General features: G+C 37.5%; 1 protein-coding gene across 4 annotated transcripts in view; it reads right to left on the reverse strand.

Annotated features, from left to right (window-relative positions):
- PIK3C3 (phosphatidylinositol 3-kinase catalytic subunit type 3) overlaps positions 1–27225 on the reverse strand; it is a 67521-nt gene extending 40296 nt beyond the window's left edge. Inside the window, exons 1-15 of one of the 4 annotated variants that reach the window (XM_041490253.1) lie at positions 27072–27225; positions 24682–24870; positions 24045–24188; positions 21683–21812; positions 17689–17775; positions 15595–15690; positions 9508–9579; positions 8998–9087; positions 8321–8425; positions 7768–7860; positions 7396–7581; positions 5951–6105; positions 4629–4716; positions 3347–3414; positions 323–428 (exon numbers count right to left, since the gene is read on the reverse strand). In XM_041490253.1, the coding sequence (XP_041346187.1) occupies positions 323–428; positions 3347–3414; positions 4629–4716; positions 5951–6105; positions 7396–7581; positions 7768–7860; positions 8321–8425; positions 8998–9087; positions 9508–9579; positions 15595–15690; positions 17689–17775; positions 21683–21812; positions 24045–24188; positions 24682–24870; positions 27072–27139 (1677 nt within the window). In that variant the 5' untranslated portion in view covers positions 27140–27225. The remainder of the gene's footprint in view (positions 1–322; positions 429–3346; positions 3415–4628; positions 4717–5950; positions 6106–7395; positions 7582–7767; positions 7861–8320; positions 8426–8997; positions 9088–9507; positions 9580–15594; positions 15691–17688; positions 17776–21682; positions 21813–24044; positions 24189–24681; positions 24871–27071) is intronic. The other 3 variants (XM_041490254.1, XM_041490255.1, XM_041490256.1) reach the window with 3 other exon arrangements.
- Between the last annotated feature and the right edge of the window lie 91 nt (positions 27226–27316).

Consider the following 27316-nt stretch of genomic DNA (forward strand, 5'->3'; position numbering starts at 1 on the left):
AGTAAATAATTAACACTGATTACACAAGGCTTTTAGAATATTTTACACCCAGTGTAAGGCAGACTGTTTTAGAACCAGTATGTTACTAACAGGAACAACCAACAAAAGAGAAGTGTTTTCAATATTGATTCTTTTCCTTTTTGCAGTTTCTTCAGCTTACTACAAATTCAAAATTCAAGCAGGAGTGGAAGCTTTTATAAAATTTCAATGCATGTGACATACATACACAAAAAAAACACCAACTCATCCTCCTAGACACCTGAAACTTTTAAAGGAAGAAGTATCCCAAACTGTTATGGACTTCCTTACACAGAGGCATTACCTTCAGCAATGCCTGACTGAATCTTCTCATCACGTTTAAGTACATTTCGTGAGTCTTTGGGTCCCTCTGCTGAGTATCTTGATCTTCACACTCCACTATTACATACCTGCAGCATAAAAACAACACGAGTTATACCATCCTCTTGAAGCTACATAATTTGAGTGAAACACAGTAGCCCTGTATTGCAGAACTGGAACTAAAAATGAATATGATCTTTAAGATCTTCAGCACAACAGCTGAACTCTTAAAATTGCATAGTCCCCAATTCCATTTGGATCAGAGGAGTCTATCAAAGAGTCTGTGGTTTTTCACTTACAGTGAAGTGTCTCACAGAGGACACACCTGAAGTCCAAATCATATGAATGCTCCAGCCAAGAAGTACAACCGAGCATGTTTTCCACTGTGACACCTTGTTTTCAAGAGTACCCAAAATACAAGGGTATGGTGGAAGGAAAGGTGCTGGTCCTAAAGCAGCTCTGCAGTGTCTACATGCCAGAGTTTCCATTTCTAAACTATGAACTGGATACAAAACTTAAAAGTACAATCTGGAACACTTACTCTGACAATTTATTTTGATATTAAACAGTCATTTGGAATGCTTTTGTCTAAATTTCTACTTACAGCATTGACAAGCAAAAAGTAGCTATTTATTTGAAAGCTATGTATGTATCTTCTTTCTGTTGATGAATGTATCTCCTAGTACTACCCAGCAAAAACATGCAATAAAAATATAATAAAGTAAAAAATATATCATAAATAATAAAGAAATTAGCATCTCAATAAATCTTCAACCACTGCTTTTGGATTCAAAAGTGACTAATTCAAGAGTCTCTTGGACATGACATGTCCAATAATTACACCTTCCATACGTACTTGTGCGGAATCTCTTCATGACAGAATAATTGTGAGACAAGACTGTCATTTGCAGCTGATCAGATTTGAGCAGTCTTATTTATAAATACACAACATATTACATCCACTAGAATAAGGCATATGTAACTTATTCCATTTGTACAACCCCAATGAAATCTACAAGTAAAGATTCTTCCTAGGGCCTTGCTAATGCAGTGTTATAGACTGTTCTCTCATGAATGTGTATAAAGGAAGTTCAGAGTCTGCACATAAACTTGAAGGAAAAGGAGAAGTAATGAATTGAAATGTGCCACTTTCATCTTCATTTGTTAAAAAGCCCTGGACAGTTTCTCAAAGCTGTCTTGAAACAAGGAGTAAGAGTAATGCTTCATACTTGGGTAGGTGTCTTGTATGTCCAAAGAGGAGACAGAAAAAGCAGAAGCACTGACTTCTGAGGCCACTGTTAAAGGACAGGATAGCTTTACAATGACAAGTGACTGAGCAGAAGGTTCAATTTTCAAGGGTTATTGTACTTTTTCCATTGATTATTTTAGTTGCATGCTGTGTCTAGATAGTTGAAACATACAATTGATCAGCAGCCATGAGGATTTATGGCTACGTCAGCTCATACAGTGGCTGCAACATTTGTATTTTGTCACTGAGAAATTGAGATGTCTGGAAAGAAAACAAAGAATAAATTGACTAGGGTTTTTGGCTTGGTGGACTTTTCCTATTTGTTTTGTCGAATTTTTTTTTTTTAAGTCGTAAGTTAAAAACTTCACAGAGTTATGGACGTTTGAACTTTCTGTAGATGGAGTGTCTGAGATGTTGCTGAAATGTAAGAGAACAGTTTCTATCAAGCTGATAGAACTAAGTTACGCTACCAACATCTTAATGAAGAATATTTGATTAAGTCAAGCACTTGTCTACTCACACCAATTCAGACTGCAATTATTTTAGTAATTTATATTTAATAGTAATTTTTAAAGAAGCTGAAGATTATCTTTGGCCACTGCAATAGAAGTAACTACTGCCTGCAAATGTACGTAAGTCATTCAGTTAAGTATCTTAAAATTCAGCCTACTAAAAATAATTACACAATAAAACTTAGAAAGTTTTAAATGGAATCTCTCAGCATAGTTTAGAGGTTTCTTGCAAGAATTTTATAAAAACCGTTTGTTATGTTTTACATCACATATCACACTTAGTCCCCAAGTCACAACTTCTCTGTGGTTAATGCGCTTAGCATACTAAAATATGATCAAATGCATTAGTATTTTTAGTTATCTGATGCAGCTACAAAGGTTACGAATGAAAATCTTATGACTTAGGTTTAGCCACGTAAAAAGCATCTAAGAGATGCAAGTAAATAGCTGTGAGTGTTGTGCATATGCAGATGTTTGTACACTAATACATAGACTCACACTTCCACACAGCTCTATTCATCTCAGCTTGCTTCAAATGAGAAAATTCCTACATGCAAATACTTGTTCAGAAGGCTTGCAGTTTACTATTTTAGACATCCAGTTTTACTCTTAAGACACTGAGCTGAGACAAGATCCTAAACTAAGCAATCCTACCTCTCTACGGTATAGATGAACTAATATTTACAACTGAAGTTCTCCCTTGCACGCATCTGCAAAATGACATTTTATTTGTGCTCATAACCACAAATGGAATAAAATTAAAACTAGGTTACAATGAAAAAATATAATGCTTTATGAATCTTCATAACATACACCTTTGATTAATATTTAAGTGCAAAACTTCAGTATTCCAGCCAACACTGTCAACATTATAAACACAAAAATTACAGCCACAGACAGCAAAGCAGAGCAAAGGTGAACTTAATCTCCTCCTCGACACCACAAATAACTTGAATGACAACTTTTAACATAGTTAGGCTGCTTTTTGTGACATAGTGTGTAATGTTTTAGACATCACCTTCTTTTGTCTAACAATAATGCATATTTCTGCATTTTAAAAGCCTCCATTTATAAATTACTATGTTCAAATGCATATTGTTTTAAATCTACTACTTTACCCTGAGAAAAAACTGAGATTCTGAAGCTCTCAAGACAGGGCATCTTTCGATGAGCATCCCTCTGGGCATTACAGTTTCGATTTCAATTACAAGTTGATACAGTATAAATAAACCAGTTTCTAACATACCAGTACAAGTAGTTTGCCAAGGTGGAATTTTTGCATGCCCGTGATATCAAGAAAGTGCAAAGGTCTTGCTGGAAGGGATTTAAGAAGAGAAAAAAAAAAAAAAAATTAAGTTACAAAGAAATCTATGCATCTGAGAGACTAAGTTAAGGACAAACACCAAGTAAATATAAGAATTGTGAGAGATATATTTCCTTCTAAAGTCTGAATCATATCCCACCTAGTATTTAAATCACAATATTTTAAATATTCCTTTAAATCCAGCAATACTACTAAAAGTAAAAGGTCTGCGACTCCAGTAATGTATTTACCAACATACAAAAAGCACATGATGTTCTCCAAAAAGAAACCTCTAATGTAATTTCTACTTATAATATGTTACTCTTTTCTCCTATGCAATTGTATCTTGCTGTAAATGCCACAACATTCAACTCCCAAAGAGATTTCCTACTTGGTTTTGTATCCAGAGCATCTAACAGTCTTGATGATGTTCTCTATTTCAAGAAAACAAATTTGTAGAGGATACACAGCATTCAGCTGCTTCTTTCAGGTTTAATAGTCCAGGTAGCAAGAAATCTGTGTATCTTCACTGATATGCTCAATTTTAGGTTTATTTTCTATGCAGTATTAAGACTCAAATAGGACAATTTGCAACAGGGAATGGATCATTAGTTCAAAGACCAGTTAATCTGCATATCAGATTAAAATCAGATTCCTTCAAAATGCCTTTACCTTCTATCTTTCCCTTCCTCCAGTCCCATTCCTATTACTCGTCTACTTCTAGCATAAACTGAATATAGTCCTTGGCAGAAGTAAATCAACACAGTGTCTCACTTAGGTTCAAAAAAGATGACATGCCAAAGAATATGGCTATAGAAAGAACAGATTGCAAAGACTGAAATATCTGGATAACTGTTTTCTATTAAAAGACTGTTTTAGAACACCTTGAACACATCCACTTTTCAGTGTCTAATCAGTATGTGATAGCCTTTGCTATCACATAAGAATTTTCTCCTTTATAGAAAAATAATTTCAATTTCCAGTCCCCCAGTTTTGGATACTGTGATCATGGACATAAAGAGACCTGACATAAAGAGACCCTGTAACAAAATTCAGTTAAGCTATTGCTATTTTCTTAGCATTTACATTAAATGTATATTCCTTAGGCACTTTAAATATTCAGTGAGATTTACCCAATGGATCTAAATATTCACACACAAAAGCAAGAAACACTACCAGGTCACTAGAAAAGTACAATAAATACAAAGTAAATCATGTGACTTACATCAAGGTTTTCATTTTCTGCAAGCTCTTTTGTCTTAGAAGTAAGAGGTGGAGAGGAAACAGGTGGAATAGGACTCATAATCTGGGAACTACACAAAGGAAAGCACATAATTGGCATGATTCAAAATTCTTGCTTAGGTGCTAGGGAGCATGCCTGGAAATGACAATTAATTTCAATTCCACAGCTTAATAAATTCAGAAAACTAGAAGAGTTTCTTTGCTACATTTCTTTGAAGGTAGCATCCCAGCCCTGTTTCAGAACAAACTGCATGAAAAGCAACTTTACAGCTGCAGTTCCTGAAAACAGCAAAAATCTGTGCTTAAAGAGCTATACATTTTATGCCTGTGAAGGACATTCACTTAAACTTTGCAATTTATTACATCTTCCATTCAAAATAAGCAGACATAGATAGGAATTCAACAAATCTGCATTTTCAGGAGCTTTCTCAAATGCTCTAAGATAAAACTGCTAATACACAACACCTGCAAGCACTAGTCTTTTGAATGCAACTACACAGAGTAGACAAATGCTGATTTGCAAGGCAAAGTTTTCAGATGGTAAATTTACCTGAAAAGAAGTAATTAAATAGCTTCCTAAGATCTAAGTATCATTGCAGCCTCAAAATACACCACCCTTCCCACAACACCCACTTTTATGGCTTTGCAGAAAGATCAATGAAAAGCTGTAGAACTGTAACACAAAAAATACACCCTCGTGTTACAAGTCATTAGAAGCTTAAGACTGAAAATCCTAAAAATCTGTAACAAATATTCACAGAAGACTTTGGTTACCAAGTTCATTTGCACTTCGCTTAATACTTTATTAGCTACCTCAGTCTTTCTTTTGGATTCCTCCAAGTATAAGAAGTATATTTCCACAAGTCTTCCCCTATACCTTCTTTTGCAGAAGCAGGATGAAATTTCTTTCACTTCAAATTGATTGGACTTTTAGATCCACATTCTGTGATGAAAGCCAGGAGTGGAGCCTCATATAACTTCAGTGAAGACACCTTAACTTTTGCAAATACAGAAGGAAGCAACAGCAGTGTTTTTCCTGCTCTACAGAAGTTTTCTTCCTTTTGTGCAGTAAGAGCAAAGGCCGCAACTTTAACATTGTTTGATCTGTAAACTATGTGTAATCTGGAAACACATTTCATGAATGCCCAGGATTTGTTAGGTTTGCTTTTATTCTTGGGTTTTTTTAATATTCAGATCATAAAACAACGTGATGAATATGCAAAGCTCCCCTAAAAAGAAGAAACAATTTGATGTCTTAGAATATTAAATGTTTCTGCCTTTCTGCTGGAAGTCTAAGCTTCTTACCTGTCTATTTCTGGAGCATTAGATCCAGATGTTGTCATAGTTTCTGACATAGAACCTTGACTGTCCCTCTTGCTAGGCTCCAGGCCATTCTTTATGTCATCAAAGTTTTCATATTTCAATGCTTGGACTAACTGTAGCAGGTACATCAGCAAATCCTTACAGAAGAAAAAAATCCAAGTGAAATAAGGGTGTCAGTCAAAGAAAACTAGAACTCCTTCTGTTTACAAAATTCTAATTTACAGATAAACTTAGTCGGGATTTAGTGACCTCTAATAACACAGAAACAAGTCTTCCTAAACAAGCAATGTACCATAGCAACACTGTTGCTGGATGCAGTTTGACTCTTAAAAGATAATGAATTATCATTCTACTATTCTTTGTTATTCAAAGACAGTAAGTGCTAATTTAGTGAATATTCAAGTGCAATTACTATGTTAAAATTCTCTTTAGTTAAGCTGCCCTAATTGCTTACAGCATCCACAGAATAAAGCCTTCAATTTGTGTCTCAAAAGAAGGAAACTGAAAATTCAAGCATAAATTGGACTGTGGTATCAAGAATGGAGATACTTTCTTCTCTTACGGACTGTTTTTTTTATCCTTTGTGTGGCTAGGGATCTAAGAGAAAAAACAAATATCTAATCTGTTTTAGATTAAAGAACAGATTTTTAACCACTTGCTGTTTAAAATCAGCTTGTTGCCTTTACTGTTCAACTTCTTCTCTTTACTTACCTTCCAGTACTTTATAAAAGGTACATTTTTAATGTCAAAGCAGTAGGACCTAGGCTATTGAAGTAGGCATGAAAAAATATGATATATTTATGCTCCCTATTTTAAACTCCATTGATTGCCAAAGATTCAAGCGTTATAGTAATACATTCAAACCTGGGTTTGATTTTTTTTAAACTGTCAAAATAAAATATATAAATCACTAAAATTTAACATATTAGATACTATTAAGTGGGCTCTATTCATAATCACAGCTCATCACATCCCAATCAGTATACAATTAGAAAGACCTCATTTCCACAGATAATCTTCTACTCATTTTCTTTAGCAAAAGAGTTTGATGACAGACTGAATTCACCAGATGGATCTGCTGAAAATCCTTCTACTGACTATTTAAGTTCAGAGCAGTTCCACAGGTTAACACTCAAAATTTATCACTTGTTTTTGGTGAGAGCATACTGCTGTTTTACCTTGTTTAACAAAACCAGCTTCTACTGGCAGTTCATGCTAAGACAATTATCAATGTGTGACACTTAATAATGTAAAGACTGCTCCCCAAAAACCTTACAATAAATAGCAACACAGTGAATCATCTTTCGTTTTCCTTTACCAATATTCACTAAAATGTTGTAAAAAGTAGCAAACATTTCAAGGACTCAATGAGATCCAAAATCCTGACACCAGCTGACTTTTCCATCTACCAACAGACCAGTGAATACCTCATCATCAGCCTGCTGAAGCCTGGCGACAGCATAGCGCCGCACCGTTGGGTTGGTGAAGTGAGATGACAGAAGCTCCAACGAGTCTTCCACATCCATGGGCTTCCATTTGCCCAGCAGCTCCAGTGCTTGCTTTGCCTCTTGTGGTAGATCCCAGTTGACACACTTCAGGAACTTTGTCAAGGCCTAAAGAGGAGATTGGACAATTCATCAGTAGAAAACTAGCCAAAGAAAATTATTTCAAAAACAAATGTCTCACATAAAGGTAGAACTAGATTCAGATTATATATACAAAAGCACAGACCTGGAAAAGCTTACTGATATAAGTGACAAGGTCCCTTCCAGCCCAAACCATTCAACAACTCAGCTTACCTTCTCCTGATGAGTAAGGTAATATCTGAATTTCCACACCAAATCCTGTTCCTCATACGTTAGTTGCTTTGTTGGTGGGTAACTCACTATGATCTATTTGATACACAGTCAGAAAGTGAGTTTAAAAACGTGAACAGGCATAATCAACAAGTTAACAAGGTATACTGTGAGAAAGCACAACAATGACAACACAAAAATTGCTAGGAAAAAAAAAAGCTTTCCAACAACACAAAGCTCTGGTATCATGGTGATGCTTCTCAGTTACATACTTGAATTGACAGTGCAGGCAAACACAGTTGCTTTAAGTGTACCACTCACACCTATATGACATGCACAAAATACATATTCTTAAACCCCCTAAATGGTTTAAAACAAAATGAACGAGCACTTTGTGTTCCTTTCTGAGTTGGGCTTTTCTATCTAAGCGCTCTGAAACACTTAATTCATGATTTTCTATAAACTAAAATTAACTGCATTTTCCTTAAACTGTCACCATATATTATTACCAACCTACCTAATAAAATTGAACTTAGCCATCATATGACCGACTTACATTAAGCTGGTCTCGTGTAGTTGCGTTAGGCTTCAGGTCATGATCAGAAGGTCCACTTCTTAAACTTCGAGCAAGTTTGTGATGTTTGCTTTCTACTAAGTTCTCCTAAATGCAGAGGGTAAGTCAATATTTATAAATACTAAATTTCAGAGAAAAATTACTATTGAAACAAAGCCATCTAGAGAAGACTCACCAGTCTCTTGAAAATGCATGAAAATGAAAATTCAAATCTGAAAGTGCAGCATCTTCTGGCTTTTTTTCTTTATTTTACAAAAAATTCCTTTACTAATATGTGGAGGGTTGTTGGGAGTTTTAAGGGTCTGTTTCAGTTTCTGATGTAGCATTAACAAACCCTACCTTGCCTTTTGGTGAATTGCTGTAAAATGTAAGCGTTTCAGTCAACACACCCATGACTGACAGCACTCAAACGTGCTAAACACTTCATAAACATTTTCTTTAGGATGATGTTTGCAGCATAAAGCTTTGTATGCAAGAAAAAACATCTCAAAAACTTGTCCCACTGTTAATACCATGTTAGCAACAGTAGGAGCCACAATAGCAGCCACAGTGCCAACGAGTTTTCAGCAGCCAAGGCAGTTTCCAGCATTGTCAGACTTGCTATTGCAATGTTAGATTACACGGTGCTCAAACAGTGTTGCCAGGACAAGCCCACTTACATTAAGGTTCCCAAAGCTGCCAATACCAGTCCCACTGAATTGGCATCCACAATAATGGAAATCTTTTCTAGAACTGTATTTAGGCACTGTCTACATGAAAGACAACATACAAGAGAGTGTAGGGAGAAAATCATTTTAACAGAGGAAGTGACCAAGAGTTATTGCACCAGTCTCTAAATTCTACATTCCTCTTCTTCAGCTTCCACCCTCTGATCTCTTTTGCCAACAATCCCCCTTCTCTGCTTTCTTACACCTCAGAAGCAAGGACATTATGCATGGAAAGGAGGAGGTGAACATAAGCATTAAATCAATCCTTGTACTTTAATTTAGCAGCAGCAGAAATAGAAAAAAATAAATACAAAATTCAAACCCACCAATATTTCTCAACTGGTTAAATATATCTTGCCACTGGAATTTTAAAATATTTAAGATGGCAAGCTTTCATCTACATTTATGAAAAGTTCAACAGTAATTCTCTAATACAGATGGCACCACATGTAGCATGCTTACCATAGACATCTGGGGATCTGGAATCTTAACAATTTCAGGACTTGTTAAAATTGGAGATGACTCATCACCATCCTGAATGACAAAAAGTTGAAGGCATATTAAACATCTCAACTTTAGGGAGAAAATGTATCATATTAATGCATTGTGAACTCTACTACAGTAGAATAATGATTCAACTGCTGACAGTTGATAATAAAAAATAATAAAAAAATAATAATAATAAAATAAAAAATAATATTTTTCTTGTGTGTCTTTTTCCCAGATCACAAACGATTTGGCAAGACAGATGGAAGTTCAACAGAGGAAACAGCTTGACAGCTCACTACTACGATGCCACACAGGTGAGTGGAGAAATTTGCCACCATTGTCACATGTCCTCTGGAAGCATGAAGGGAAACAAAACCAGGCTCTGTATTTCCACCAAACCCACACAGTTTTCTAGAAATAAACACCAGGTTGCAGAAAATATCTCCTGAAAGTTTAACACTTTAAAAGTTCAACAGAAACATGTATGTAACCTTATGTATCAGAGGTTGTACACACTTAAGAGTCTAATATGTGCTGCTTAATTAAGGAAGGGAGAAACGAAGATTCCTGTTTGAATCAGACACAAGGAAAAAAAAATTAAAGCCTGCCACCACATTACAAAAGTGGCAACTCTGTCTTCTAGACACAGCAATGTGGTTTTGTGCTTCATAACACAAGGGTTTCTGGAGAGTAACTAACATTAATAAAAGCTATGAGAAGACACTTCATTTAAAATACAGAACAATACAGTCAAACTCAGAACAAAACAAGCTCAGCATAACATGTGCTCTGCTATATTTATACTGAGTCTGTTTTCATTTATTTTGCTGTAAATTTGAGATCAGAATAAAATTTTTTTGACATACCAATATTTCCCACAGTAACTAAGTTTTGAGGTAACTTGCTCAGGTTTCTTTCTGTCCCCATCCTCTTTTTTCCCCCCTACTTTTCCAATCACATATGCCCTTTGGGATAGCTTTACTTTTATACTTTTCAGAGGTAACTTTCAAATGAGAGGTTGTTTCAAGGGGGAGAATCATTTGTCACCAACAAGATACATGATTTTAAAACTGCCATTAACCTCCCAGGAGAAACATCTTTTTTTCCTACTACATAAATTTGTGTTGCTGGCTACAGTAAAACATCTCTATTATTAAAATGCTTCTTGAAAAAGACACTTTTAATTGCATTTACTAGTGTTCTATGCCTTTCTGAAGTAACAATTTTGACAAAAGTCAAAGGAAAAGCAGTAAGAATACACATATCCTTCCTAGTTAAGGGAAGTAAACACAGTCTGCCTGTGGCTGATGATGGTTCCAGAATATGAGCAGGTTGCTTTTCTCATTAGTCTTTTAAAAAAAGCATGCACACAAACATTGAAGAGGCAAAGATGACACTTGCTTACAGTATCTCTGCTCTAAAAGCATATTGCCTAAATAATGAACTTAGCTCTGACTTCACTGCACAGAAATAGTAACATCAAAGTATTTAAATAATATAATAATAATAATAATAAATAAAATAATAACAAAATATGCTGCATCACTAACAGCAGACTGAAGCAGGCTAGAGTCACAGCGACAGATCAGCATTCACATTGTACTAAGCCTCTGCCATCTCACCAGGCAGAATGCTCAGATCATGTCACAGTAGTTTCATGAAGTCAAAGTATATAAAAACCAATGGAATTGTTCCAGGTGGGAGGAATGCTTCTCATAAACACATCTGATGACAGACCTATTTCTGTCTACCAATACTTTATCTTCCAATTCTAAACTCTAAGGCTGCAATCTGACTTTGCCTTTATAGAAACAAAATATTCCAATCTCCCAGTGACAAGTCTCCACTCTGTTTAGAACCTTCACACAAAAACCCTGTATGAAAAACTTGACACAGGAGGCAATTCAGTAACAAGCTGCTAACTTGCTACTAACAAGCATTCAAACTCTTCAGAGTATCCAGGTCCCATGAGGATTCTCTAGGATAAGCAGTAGTAGCACCTATTCCTGTATTTTTCCCTCAGTGAAAAAATAATAAAATCAGATACATTAACTGAAAAAGGAAAGGTTTCAGACTCATGAAGTGGAGCACTTACCCACAATTAGAAGTCTATGGCAGACATTAAAATTTCAAAACTCCCCAGGATGAGAATGACAGAAGCACTATTGTCTAAATTTTGCTTACTTACAAAACAAAACAAAAACAAAACAAAAACAAAAAAACCAAACAAACAAAAAAACCCCAAAAAAACAAACAAAAAACAAACAAACAAAGCCCCAAAACAAAACAACAACAAAAAAAAAAAGAGCAAAGTCTTCCAGTGTGTCATGTAAAAATGTTTATAAATGAAGGTTAAGGAGGTTTTTTTTCCGAAGACTAACGTTAAAAGAATGATTTGTACACACATTGCTGGCAACTCTTTTTGGAACCTTTCAAAAGAAACAGCATAATGACTGTTTATTTTAAACTCTTTGAATGTAGTCAGATCATGCTGTAGAGTGAAGCTGACAAGTTCTAGCTATTCAGTTCAAGCACCAGAAAAACCATTCCCAGTGTTTCACTGCATGACACAACAAATCCTTAAGCTCAACCAAAACTTGCCATGAAATCAAGTTTTTCCAAGCATTCCTGGGACAAGTTATGGTGTCAGGAGCAAGCATTTAAAAGCAGACTGTTTGATGAAATACTCAAGAAGGCACAATTACATTAGCTGTCCTGTGAAGGATGTCAGCTGTTTAACTATCCTTCTGTAATTCTCCATTATACATTGAGAGGAATATGTGCAGCACCACAACCCTGACCATACAAACTAACTAAACCAAAGCAATGCCTAAATTAGCACTTCAACTTGGCCAAGCGCGTACTTTTGAAGTGTCTTTCCTGATCATGCCCATACAGACAGCCTTAGTTCACATCATGGAAATCTCAGAAATCCCTGACATCCTCTAACTGCCAACAGCCATGTGGGATGTGATGAAAGACAGACCAAGAACACGGTGCAGACACTGGGCCTTCAGCAGCCTCTTCCCCCAGTGAATCTGCTCCTCTTGGCTGCAGCTCTTCCTGGCACAGGTAGAACCTGAGATGACCTGCTATTTTGCCACCAGGAAACAAAAGCAACATCAACATTAAACAGCACCAACTTGCTTTAAACTGCTGTGTTACAGAGCTCTGCAGATATTTCACTACAATAAGGTCAGTGTGAGTGACTTTATACAAATATTAGAGTTCATTTAGGACAGCCCACAAAATTTGCAGAATTTTCCAAACCCACAACATTCCTCTGTATTTGCCTGAAAATCAGTTTCAGAGCACAAATAAATAAGGAAGTTCTATTTATCTTATTTTTTAACCAAAACACCATTTAAAGTAACACCAATGCAAACCAACATCTCCCTCACACAAAAAAAAACAAACAAAAAAAAAAAAGGACAGACAACCACTGGCGTAGACAGTACTTCTTCCTTTAAATCCATGAAAGATCTCTGATAATCAAATTTATTTATCTTTTTTAATGAACTGGATGCAGCAGTGCAATCATTTACCCAAAGACATGTTTCACTTGAAACCTGCATAAAAATACATTAGTGATAAATGCTGGTGTTATTTGTACTTGGTAAGTCACACAGAATTTCTGCCTAAATGGAGAATCAAAACTGATGCTGTCATTACTAGTAGATCCCATCCCTCACATTTTGAACACTGTATTTAAATTAAGTTAACACAGAACATGGAAAGAGACACTGCCACCTCACTTTATTGCAACTGAATGTTGAGTCAAAGAACCCCAAATCCTATCAGTTGTTATTTAACAGGCTAGTTCCTCCTAAACATTTGAAAACAAATATATCAACAAAACTGTGACACGTAATCTCCACTTTGACTATCGGTCACAAGCAGGTGACAACAGAACCTTCTTTCATTATGCTTGATGCACTGGATTGGCAATGGCCGATACATAGACTGCAGACTGTAATTGGAAGAGTGACAAAACTGAGAAAACAGGCACAAATTTATGTACCATTTCCTACTGCTGTCAGAAAAGGGTCAAGAACTTGTTGGAAAGATACTTTGTAACAACAAATCCTTCAAACTGCAGTTAGTTACAGCTCTAACATGTACTATTACACATTCAATTACTTCATTTCTGCAAGAGCAGCCAATTCATAGTTATTCTGCTCCATGCACTTTTAATATGCTTCAGAAACATCTGTTAAAAGAAAGATGCATGCTTGGAGTCTGAATCTTTTTTCCTGTATTGTGCACATCTATAAAACCACAATGATGGAAAAAAAAGAAGTCATGTGTGTAAATCAGGAATAATTCAGCTATAATGGCAGGTTGCTGGAGGTAATGGAGAGAAATCATTTTTAGGAACAGCATGTTCATTTATAAAAAGAAAAGAGCCAAGAGGACACAAAGCCACATGATCACATGTTTACACCCATGAAAGGTACAGCATGTTCTCATGTAAAGAGCTAGCTGTTAGTAAAAAGCTTCGATATTTTGATCATATTCTGTTGTGCTTTCCAGACAAGTATTTCCACAAAAGTAAGTAACACTATTTTGTTCATGGGGAAATCTGACATACTGGAGGTTTCATTGTGATTTATAATACAAGATAGTTTTGCAACAGCACAGTCCTCTGTAATTCCTAGTTCTAGGATAAGTGTACAGATGCACTGCAAAAGAAGCTATTCTAAAGGCAAAAAGATTTGAAACGTGTGGAGAGGTCTCACTGTCAACTACAGTCCCCAAAAAGAAAGGCTGAACAGCTAACCTAGACAGCTGCATAAAACCCACTTTCATCCATATTACCAAAATTCACCAAGAAACTAAATTAAAAGAAAAACAAAGTCACAAAAAGAAAATCAAATCAACTGTCCCCCCACACAAAACCTACCAAAAAGCTCCAACCAAACACTGCCCTCAGAAAACACTCCTGAAAGCCAAAAACCTCCAAGTCTTGCAATATATCAAATCGTTGAAGCAGATTCTGACCTGTTTTCTCTCTCTCTCACTTTTTTTTTTACTTTTTTTAATCCTGATTTTTGCTATTTATTACTGTATTTTTCACTGCCTTCTTCAAAAAATTTAAGTTAGATCACAGCTCTTTCAGGCCAGGCCAAACAGTAATAGCCATATACACAGAAATACTCGTAATCCATTTCCCATTATATTAACATTTTGTCTAATTAATTAAGCTTTTAAAAATTCTCAGAATAAATGCTGCTTAAAGTTAGTGCCTCTAGTCTCAAGAGCACTCCAGTTTCTTTTCCTACCTTCTATCTTTTTCCAATAATGCTGCATTATTCAGTCACTTTCTGGCCTCTTATAAATCTAAATATGATGAAAAATCTAAGAAAATTTTTTTTTGAAATCAGATTACAGATACACTGCTTTTTTCATCTCAGTGGGTTTTTCCACAATACACAGAGTGATAATACCTTCCAATACCACAGTGATGTCTGTTAAGCTCACTGTCAATCCTTCATCCCATTAAATTTTAATTTTAGAAAAATATTGACGGTGCTGCTTTGCAGATCTGTTTCATAAACTGCAAGGAAAGATGCAAGACATTCCAATCTAGAAGTCTTTTAGTTAATTACTCCACAGCATTTTCAGTACCAAAGACTAAACTTTCATATTTGTTCATTTCATAGAAAATGTTCACCAGCAGAGCTCCTGTGTGAAGTTTTAGTAACTTATTCTATAAAGTTACCACTCAATACAGGTACATATCCTCTGGATCTAAGTCATGATTTTACATTCAGCTACTCAGACAGCACTGCTGGATGACTGAAGGAACTATCAATCAGAAAGTTTTTAATCACTCACACTTGTTAAATTCTGTAATCTCGAACACTATTACACAAATGACTGACATCTGCAATCATGTTGCATCTATACTATTTGATTTGTATGTACATAAACAGTTGCCACTGACAGCTGTCTGCTGCTCTACTGCAGCAGAATATTTCATCTCAGCAGAAAAACCCATTCATTTTAGGTGCATGTGCTGCTTTTTAAAGACAACCATAAAGCCTGTAGGGCACATACCTTTTCGTAGTAAACTATTCCATATTCTTTATCATCACACTTGACACAACGGAATTCAATCATCAGGTACATAAAATTGGAGCTTCGTTTTTCCCTCTGAGGAAAGAGCCACCACAGACGTGTATCATTTTTTGCAGGGCATCAATCTTCAGCATTTTCATTACAGCAATTACCCTACTTCCTTTGTGCTGGAACTGATTAATTAGGTTATCAGCTGTTGCAGCAATTATTTAGTTAATCATTTCATAGAACTACTTGAGACCGTATCACCTCCTTCCTGACATTCTTACTACCTCACATTCTCACTTCATGATACATATTCACACTTAACAGATGAAAACCTGTTTTCATCAGCAGCTTCCAGCTCTGGGCTAAAAGTATAAAAAAATGCAGTGCAGAATAATCAGATGACCAGTGGGTAATTGGTGTTTGCTTTTTTTGTCTAAATCATTACCTATGATTATGCACATCAAAGTAAAAAACAGAAGATATAGAAAAAACAAGTCATTTTTTTAAACCAATACCATAAGAGAGACAAAATAAACTTGGACTATGAGATTAGATTTGCAGCTTATTCATCTTCAGAGGAAGATTTGTTCATGTATGCATTTTTTAAATGCTCTACCTAGAAAAAGTGCCTAGAATGTTAAAATCTGGGTGAGAAACAAGAAAGAAGTTTAACAATTAGTAATCTCAGTTCATTTAATGCATTCATAATGGCTTGACTTTCCACCATAGACTAAGTGGTTCTCTGTTTAAAGCAGAGGTCTAAAAACTTTTATTTCACTGTACTTTTACTGTCAGTGAAAAAGAAAAAAACTGAAGGAAAAAAAATGGGATAAAAAAGATGATAGGCTAATTTTTAAAAAAACATCAAAATATTTATAGAGATTTATAAAACCATAGATTTTAGTTAAAAAAAAAATCTGACTTCCAAACCTCCAGTTACCAATAAAATAACAAAAATATCAGGGCAAAGGAAAAAACAGAGTTCTTTGGTGCAAGACAAGTATAACAAATCAAACAGTTTGAGCTGATTTTGATCAATAAGGGTTAAAATCTCATTTAGGAATTAAACTACCAGATTATTTTATTTTTTAAAAACATTTGTTCCAAACTACAGATGTCTTTTCTCTGCACCCAAAGTTAATAAAGTTGAACAGGTCTGAAGTCAAGGAAGAGGTCAAATGTCTAAAAAGCTTCCCTTCACAACCTAAAATCCTAGAGCTAAGTTAGCCATGCCTAACAGTGTTTGTTCCAAGCTGTTCAAATTATTAATAAAGTCTGTCTTCCGTGATCAAGTTCACTTGAAGCTGAAAACAGCTAAGACAGCTGTGTACTGTGGTGGATGAAATGCTGGACATAAGCTGGCCAAAACCAGCTCTGTGCTGAGCTGCTCCTCAGCAGGATGGGCAGCAGGTCACGGGAGGCGACTCTGCCCCTCTGCGCTGTGAGACCCCACCTGCAGAGCTGCATCCACCTCTGGGACCTCAACATGAAAAAGATGTGGACCTGATGGAGGGAGTCCAGGAGGCCACTAATGCCCCAGGGACTGGAGTACCTTTGCTTTTGAGACAGGCTGGGAGAACTGGGGTTGTTCAGCCTGGAGGAGGCTCCAGGACCTTTAGAGGCCCTTCCAGTGCCTAAAGGGGACCTGCAGGAGAGCTGGAGAAGACTTCAGACAAGAGCATGGAGTGAGAAAACTTGACTGGGAGAGTGCTGAGGCCCTGGCACAGGTTGCCCAGAGAGATGGTAGAAACCACATCCCCAAAAACATTCAACATCAGCCTGGAAAGGGCCCAGAGCCCAGAGCCAAAAGGACCCAGTTGAAGATGTCCCTGCTCATTGCAGAGGGGTTGGACTAGATGGCATTTAAAGGTCCCTTCCAAACCAATCTATTCTGTGACTCTCATTATTGCTAAAGTAAAATAAACTTCAAGTTTCCAAAGAATTACTTTTTCCTTCACCATTTGCGCTGGCAGTTGGAGGAAATAAAACCAAGCAGTTAAGAGTTAAGTCTCCTGGAGAAGTGAAGGTTCATATTAGCATGATAAAACCTCCCAAAATTCCAAACCTGACCCTACAATGACTTACCTCATTGATCATTTCTATTTCTCTAAAGGTGAGTCTGTCTAGCCAATCCACTTTCACCATGTGACCTTGCCGATGAGACTTGGTGAGCTGTATGAAAAAAAACCACAATGATAACATTTAAATTGCTCAGAGCAAGAAAATAAACAACGAAGTTGTAACGGAGATACTAATATTAAATCAGACCGAAAAAATAAAGGAACTGAAAAAACTGTACCCACTTTGTACAGCAGACACATAGTGATGTAGTACAGACCCTGTAAACAGCCAAACCACGCCATAAAAATAAGTCTACAATCTAAAACACCAATCCCAGCAAAGACCATAATAATTATCCATGCACATCACATTTGCATTTTTAACATATCAAAACCAGGAATTTGTCTCTTAACTAAAGTCACGTAAAAAAGACATCCCACTTTCGTATTACTGTGTTTCATATAGTAAAACTCACTGAGCCAAACAAAAATAAGTATTTAATAAACTATCCATACTGAATAATTCTGCTCATGTCAGCCTTTCCTAAAAAGAAAAGGCTGTTCCCAGACCGGGACTATAACTGGGTCAACTGAAGATCTTAGAGCAAGTCATAGACAGCTTGCTCTCTCCTTTAGTCATCTGATAAGTAGCTCAAATTTTATTCCTATGTTTACAAACTGCTGTAGCAATAGCAAGAAAGTTGTTTAAAGGACTCATTAAGAATGGAAGACAAGATGAGAGCATATTACTTGTAGCTTCAGATACACTAACAGAATTTTTAATGAAATTTTTTATGATATTTTTTTATCCAGCAGAAGACCACACAAATATGAAGATCGGCCCTTTGGCTGCTAAGAAATGACAGGTACTCTTAAAAAAAAAATCTGCAGTTATTGCAGAATGCAAGAGATGCAGAGGGACTAGAAGACATGAAGTTCCTTCTTCTCTCAAAGAAATTACTACCTGTCTAGAAAATGGCTAGCAAAGAGACCCCTCAAAATTATTATTATTAGGGGAAAGGTTAAAACCATTATTTCATTAACTTTGTTCTGTGGTCAGCCTGAGCATCTGAGTGTGAACAGGCCATACAGTGACACTGACTGTCGCTTCTTGCCCAGCTAAGGGACAGGCAATACAGAGACCCAGGACAGCAGGAATGAAGGTACTGGATGCAGGAGAACACAAGAGCAGCCTGCTGCTTCCACATAGAACTGGAGATGATATTAGTACAAAAAAACAATACAGAAGATTTAAGACTTGGGATACACTGGGAGATGTCCAGGTTGCACAATCTGTATGATATGTGCACTAGACCTTCCATAGTTCAACACCAGAGGTACATTAAAAATGAAGAGAGAGAAGTGAAGAGTTTGCACCAATTTTACTGTTTCTCTCAGTAAAATTCTCTCTCAAATCCTCACTAAACTGATGTCTTAACAGTACAGGCACAAGTATGTAGGACTAAAGTTTGTGTAATCAACGTCTTGCAGAAAAAAACTTGGTCACAAATTCTTAGTTCATTTTCTTGTTCACTGCACTAGAGAATAAAGAAAATTAAAGTTATTTTGTGTGTTTCAGAAGAAAATGTTTAATATTTTAAACCTTTAAACCTCCCATATAGAGGAAAAAATGTTGTAATACAGCAATTAATTAGGTCTGCATACAAGACTCGGAAGATCTGTGAGCATATGAAGAACTGTTTTGAATTAATATTTACAGTTTAAAGTAAGAGAGAAGCTAGTATCCCCTTCAGGGAAAGAAGCATTTGCTACTAAGTAAGATGCATCTCTTCAGATAGTATCTCAACATTATTATTATCTAATTTCACTCAGCCAGCAGAAGGTGTGACGGAAATGAATGGATCAAAAAGAACTTAAGAATATTTTAAGTAGAATAAATTAACACACCACTCATGGGAAAAACCTCTTAATGTCATTCATGTTTGAGAATGCTAAAATACTCTACCCATTAGCATTTCTTAGTACACAAAAAATCTGCATTCACAATGCCTCCAGAATGCAAAACCATGGTTTTTCCATCAGTAGCAGTTTTACTAGCAATATTCATGTGTTTTGTGAGAGCACAACCATATGGCACCTCAGCATGAAAGGGGAGACTTACCACAGTATCAATTATTTAAGGTAAAGTAAAACTCCTTGACCACCTAGTCATTGGTTTTATACAAATTCCATGTAACAATAAAAAACACACACAGACATAAACTCAGAAGCACGTCAAGAAAGGAGTTGTCTTTCAGATGGAGGAAAGATCTTTCACAAGCTCTTCTCCAAAGTTACCCGTTACCTGGAAGACTCTAGTTTGGGCTCTGGTAACAGATATCAATCAATAGCACGACACTGGACAATCTGTTCGATAAACAAAAAAAAAAACCAAACCAAGAACAACACAGCCCACACAAACTTGCTATGTTATGTACCTAAGCCCTAGTCCTTTTACCTATATTTAAATATACCTTCACAGAGAGTACCATGAGAAGGCATTCAGAAACTGAAGAATAAGTCACAGAAGAACTGAAGCTGATTGTGTTTGAACAATGGCTATTTAGGAGTGACACATCCTAAGAACCTCCTCTGCTATGTGAAGAGCTGTGCAAATGAAAGCTCCCATAGACATACTACCCAGAAACCCTAATTTCCCTAGCATTTGATGGTAAAACAGTTTTATAAAAAGGACCACAACAAAATATCAATGAAAACACTCCTCTTTCAGAAATTAGCATCTCCCAAAACAGCTTTCAAAAGAAAATAATAGGGGCAGTGACGTGATTAGCTTTCTATTACTAGCCTTAACCGCAACTCTCAAACAGGATGTGAAAGAATTCCCTCCTACTCCTCAGAGGCCTTGGGCCATCATCTTCCAAGTGCCAAAATCACACAGGCTAAAACAGAATGAGCTATTTTAAGATGGAAGTACTCTATTTTATTTGTGCTTTTTGAGCTACAGAGAGTGAATGGTAATGTCTGTGTAACAGAACTAACAGGAAAGACATGGCCTATACTCTCAAAGCCTTTCTCAGAAACCCACAGCATCCACCATATAACCATGTGATGAACTGGAAATAAGACTTGATATTTAGTGTCTCTCTACAGAGATTCCTTAGGCCAGAGGGCATTTATTCTACTATGATCAAGAAATGGGGCACCACTGGCTTTAATGAGCTTTCCATTATAAATTCAGTGCAAACTACACTAATAAAACAGAGACTCTTAAATGAAAGTTAGTTTGTCACTATCACAAATCTCTAGATGAGAAAATGGTTCTATCTTTCATTGGGAGTCCCACAAAAGTCTGCATAAAACCTGGGAGATCAAGATTAAGAAGAAAGCTCACTGAGTAAGCAGACTGAGCAGTTTTGAAAGCTTGGGATAAGCTTACCTGAATAATCACAAGTCATCTAGTAAAACAGCCCAGTAACTAACACACTCTGACCAATTCCAGTATTTTTGATGACAAGAATATACTCTGCCATCAAAAACTTACAGGCAAAAATACTAATATACATATTTGTGAGCTTAAATGAATGAAACTTGGGTTAATTTTTGCAGTTCTACTCAAGCTCTTTCTAATGTACAGGTATGACACCACTTCTGAACACCACTTTGAGGCCAGATGGCCTCAAAGATAATAGATGGCTTCTGAAAGAAACTCAACTGTCCTCAAAAGTCACTGTTAGGAGAGGCTTTTATTAAACCTGAGGGAATTTTGGCTTTAAGCATCTTCAAGGCATATTCATGTTTTCATTCTTTACAAAAATTTAGATCTTAAATTGTTCCAACAAAATGCTACGTGTGTAATAGAACGGTTTTTTAAAAAAACACTTCAGCAGTAATTAAATACCATCTGCTTTACTCCTCTGTGTAAATCCTGTGAAACACCTAAATAACCAAAGGAAGGGAGCTATCACGTGAGAAAACAGCACTGGAAGCTGTCTTCATTTCTCTCCAGTGAAGTGCATGCTTGTCACAGATATTTTAAGGGTTACTTGCTATTCCATTACCTTTGCCAAGCGGCTCATTTGATCTTCAGAGACTGTACTGCTGGTTCTCCCAGGAGTTTTGGTGGGCTCAGAGCCATCAGCTTCTACATTGGGCCAGACTTTCAAGTCATGCATTCCTTGTCGAAACATACTGCAGAGAAAAATGCAGAAACACTTCAGTAAACTCAAAATAATACAGCTGCCAGGAATCAAAGTTGAGCAGCAGCTGCAAGACAATGAAGTTGCTTCCCTTGTCAAAACTACAAAATTCCATAATTGAACTCTACTGCATAAGTGCCTTGGACCTTGTGTTCTCTACAACCTTTATTTCACTGGCACATGGAGTTTAGAAGAAAATTGTGAAGTCAGAGATAACTTATTCGGCAAGTGGAAGAGAAACGGGCAATTCCCAAAGCCAGTGGGGCGGTACAAACACAAACTGAGGAGAAAGCTCAACCTTCATAGTTTTATTATTTGTGATGAAGCAGAAAGTATTCCTCTTGACTTGCAAATTAAACAGTAACCCTAAGTTTGCCAGCATGAAAAAAATCAACTGAAAAGCTACCTAAGTTGCATTTGAAGGTCAACGGCCATAAAGCAGACTTCTGAACAGCCAAATAATAATAATAAAAAAAAACATACCAAGAAAAAAATGCCAAAACTCTCCACATACCACTTTCTCCACCAGTGCTTGAAATTGAACTGATAATTGAAAGTGTGCAGTGAACAGAACTTTGCAAGGTAACTGACCACATCTTTTCGGTGCAAAAACCCTGACTACCTTGCACATTTGTGCTGATCCACCCATAAAAGATGCCCCAAGAAATCAAGTGCATTCATTACCTTTGCCAGTAAGACCTGATCACTTAACGCTAAAAACTTCAGGTAAAAACAACTGACAGGAACATTTTAAAAAGCGAACCATTAAAAATGAGAAATAACAATTAGAAAGACCACCTGACCTTTAATTTACACATCACTTCATGGAGTATTACTACAAGGGTTTTCTTTTAAAAACTTCAAAATTTTTTTTGTTTCTTTCCATTTACTTCATCCAAGTTCCACATGATGGAAGTACGACTTATAAATTAAATTTATTTTTATCTTTTTCCAGGTACTGTGCATTAATGCTTTAACAGCTACCAGCAGTCTTTAGGGCACAGTCCAGTTGAACAGGTTCAATTTTTTGCCTTAAGGCAATGCCATCCTTTTTGGTTAAGCAGTATCCTCCATGAGGGAGATACAACCTCTCTCTCTGGTCACTTTCAGCATTCAAGCATCATTAGAGCAGGTTTCCTAATGAAAATCTAAACTTTTCCTGCACTTCAGTTTAACCTTATTACTTCTCATCCACTGGCAAGGCAAAACAGGCTATTTCTCCCCATTTTCCAGCAGTATATACACACTAGAAAATGTTCTTACGTTCTTTTTTTTCAGCCTGACTAGGCACACTTCCTCCATCACACCTTGCTAGACATTCAATGATACAGACTCCCAGTAGTCTGAAATTTGACTGAAGTTGGTTAGAAGGAACAGAATACACCCCAGCTGAGTGGAAAAGGAAAGGATAAGAAAAGAATAGGGTACAGAAGTGTCTCTGATGCACATACTTGTAAACCTTTTATGTAGTCAATGTTGTTCACACATTTTACAAGAGTACCATGATGCTGAACCACACAAAATTTAAGATTCACTCTAAACTACAAGTCTGTTCCTCTCTTTTCCTGGACAGCTGCTCCCCACTCTGCATGTGATAACAATCAATTGCAAAAAAGTACATGTGCCTCTTAATCTTCCTTAGACCACAATCTGTTTTCTCAGTCTCTTTTGCACTTAGGTAAGATTATTTCGAGGTATTGTTCACTTCACAGATTATTATTGTAACCCTTCCCACTTGAGCCTTATCACCCACAAATTTATTTATGCACCCTCATGGATCATAGCATACTAACTTTGAAAAGTGCTGATCTACTGAGTGACATTTTACTTCCCATAAATAACAGTGCATTCACAGACTAATTGCAAGCCAATTCAACAATTTTTTAAAAGTAATCAGTACTGCCATCCATGCAGTACAAGGGTGTAGATGAAGTGATTTCAGCACTTGCCATCTTAAAATCCAAACTTGTAGATAATTAAAAAAAAAAAAAAAAAAAAGAAAAAAGGCTGTTATACAGAACACTTCTTTTATAGAACACTGCAGCAAGTGTGAAACTACACTCAGGAATAATTAGGAGCAAATCACCTATGTATCTGGTTTTTCAAACATGGAACTGTTAACCTAGTCTAGAAAATATTTAAAAACTTATCTCTCATAACCCATGCTACAATACTATTCACAGGTGAGCTCTGAATGTGTACCAGAGAAGAAAAAGCAGTATACCCATATTTTCCAAAGAGTGAGACCGTTGTCCCTCCTACAGGAATGGCTTTACCAGGTCCATACACATCCCAGATGGTCAGAGCGACCTGAGCATTTCGAGGCAAGTCTGGATACTTCACAGGCAGTTTCAGCCATTCATTCCAGCTGCAGAGAAACACTTTTTATTAGTCATAAAGCTTTACAATTCAAGTTACTCTCTATTAGTTTACACAATCCAGATTCTTCTCAGAATAAAAATTTCTTAGGGCAAATAGACTATTATTCTGTGGGCTTTAACCAATCAAACACCTGTCTGGAGCATGACTAAAAGGCTACAGACCAAAAGAAAAATATTCTGGCCTGATGGCAGAGTAGCAAGGATGAGGCAGTCAGCAAACAGCATGAAAATGTATCACTCCAGGCCCCAGAAGTTACTTAAAGTAGCACAACCTGCCCAAGCACACAAGTAGCAATTTTATCACTTACCCTTTACACAAAAAGGTTGTTTTTGTGCTGGCTGGATAACACTAACCATATGGACACTTGAAGAAGCACAAGCCATTTTGTAGAAGACAACAGGAAACAAATCTTTCTGACAAAAACAAATACTTGGTGCCCCACTAACTGAGGAATATGAAATAAAAGGCAAGCCACTTACTTCCATCTAGTGCTAAAAGCCTTGTAGGAAGTTCTAACTGGAAGAGCAAGCGGCTTCCCCTCTGCAAACACCTGACAAGTTACATACAAGTCAGAGCAAGTCTCTTGGTACAGTCCTGAGAACTTCAGCATCGGATCTTCTAAGAGAGCTTTGTAGCTTTTCTGTTCTCTTTTCCCTTCCAGACTTCCTCTATGGGGAAGAGGGCAGGGGAGGAGGAAAAGAAGAAAACATAAGTAAGCCAGAATTTATTCTATTTGTAGTAGAAATCCTATTGCATTTCCATAGCTTATATTTGGAGCAGGAAAAGAAGAAAACATAAGTAAGCCAGAATTTATTCTATTTGTAGTAGAAATCCTATTGCATTTCCATAGCTTATATTTAGAGTACCCAGAACTGAGGCTATTCTCACTTTGCACTACTGATTGTAGTGAAATCCAAACACCAGAGAGGAACTCAGGATGTGAAAAGCTGAGCAAACATGGAATGTATTGCTGTATTGATTTCGGCAGGGATGAGGGGAAGAGCAGGGAAGGCAAGAATTACTTGTTTGTCTTTTAAATGGAGGTAACTTCTAGTACAACCTGTGGATTCTCAGACAGACCTTAAGTAGGGCAACAACAAATGAGAAGACATATGCTGTTATTATTAAAATAGACAAAACAAACATCAGATTACATGTGCTCCAAATACTATTTGGAAAAATAAAACCCAAAACAACTATGGTAAATAAGTTTTTAAGATCTATGGAATGTATGACTGGTTTTGGAAATCAATCATCTCTCAAATCCACAACAAAATAAAGTTCACTTAAGCAGACTGTTCAAATAAAATTTGGCTAAAGCCTTGCAGCACTTTGCACAATGTTACTGTTAAGAGGAATTGATGGAATCTCTCAGGCTTCAGCTATTCCACAACGAAAACAGACACGCACATTAGATATCTGTCTGTGGATGCACCACTTAAAGCAAAAACAAAAAAAACAACAACAACAAAAAGTATTGAGATGATGGTGATGGGAAAACATGTAAGAACAATCCTCCACCAAAAAAAAATTTACTTGTTTCCACAAAACCATTTCAGAGTAAATTAACAAGTTACTTGCACTGAACTGGCACTGTACATTCTAAGGATGACATACACTTGTATGTGCTAAAACAAAAAAAAAAAAAACCTGCTAATTTTAATTTTATTTAGTGGAATGAACTATCAAAGAGGTCACATGAGGCTGACTCCTGATGGCACAGAACAGTGTGGGCTCACAAGGACCTTAAAGATCATCCAGTTCCAACCCTTGTCATGAGTGGGGCCACCTTCCACTACCATCTCCTGTTCAGAAATTAAACAACCAAAATTATTTACTGTGGGGGTAGTGATGTCCTGGCACAGGTTGCTCATAGAAGCTGCGTCTGCCCCATCCCTGGCAGCGTTAAAGGCCAGGCTGGACGGGGCTGGAACCAGCCTGGGATAGTGGAACGTGTCCCTGTCCACGGCAGGGTGTCATGAGTGGGGCCACCTTCCACTACCATCTCCTGTTCAGAAATTAAACAACCCTTAACAAATTTCTCCAAGTTAGTTAGCCAAAGAAGTGCAAGATACTTAATGTACCACCATTGGGTACATGACATTTGAGAGTCAGCCACATCCCTCTTACTTCTCAAACTTCCCATTGCTGTGATGAAGTAGTGTAACTTTAAAAAAAAAATTAAAAAAAATTTACACCATTGTAGGGCAACTCCAGCTTAAACAAAAGTGTTTCCACATGCTCAGGAAGGAATATATTTACATGCCGCAGCACCTGGATCTTACTACACAGTAAAACACCCCTGCTAAGACCACCATGCTTTCGCAGGAGCATGGAAACAAGCAGCAAGAGTGGCACCAGTTTATCTCCTCCCCTTAACACCCAGGAGTGAGCTGCGACACAGTGGTGGCCCTCCAATTCCTGAAGGAAACTTACAGGAAAGAATAGTCAAGACTATTTACAGAAGCATGTAGTGACAGGGCGGGCTGGACGGGGCTGGAACCAGCCTGGGATAGTGGAACGTGTCCCTGTCCACGGCAGGGGGTGTAATAGGATAGGCTTTAAAGGTCCCTTGTAACGCAAACCAAGCTGTGATTCTACGACAGGGGAGAGGCTATGGGAGCCAGCACTGACACTCGCTGCCTTGGAGCACCTGAGGACACGGCACACCTGACACTCGCTCGCCGCACAGCTCCAGCCCGGCCCCCGCCGCCTCCCCGCGGGCCGGCACGGTGGCAGGGACGCGGCACCCGGAGCTGAGCCAGCGCCGCCGGCGGCACCAGCGCACCCCGCCGAGGGGCGGGCGGCCCGGTACCCCCTCCGGGCAGCAGCCACCGCTTCCCTCTGAGCCCCGACGCCGCTCACTCACATCTTCAGCTGCACGTTGATGTCCAGGTCGCAGCTGTATACATAATAAAGCCTCTCGGTCTCACCCATGGCCGCCGCCGCCGTTGCTCCCCGCCCGCCCCCTCAGCGCCCGCGGGCAGCAGCGCCGGCCTCCCCGGCCGCGCTCCGAGCATGCGCCGCCGCCGCCATCTTGAGTAAGGGAGGAAGGAACGGTGCCGGCCCATGACCAAAATGGCCGCCGGCCCGCTGCCGCCCCCGCTCCGCTCC

This window comes from Pyrgilauda ruficollis, unplaced genomic scaffold, assembly GCF_017590135.1.
Source record: "Pyrgilauda ruficollis isolate IOZ18807 unplaced genomic scaffold, ASM1759013v1 scaffold121, whole genome shotgun sequence".
Taxonomy (NCBI): Eukaryota; Metazoa; Chordata; class Aves; order Passeriformes; family Passeridae; genus Pyrgilauda; species Pyrgilauda ruficollis.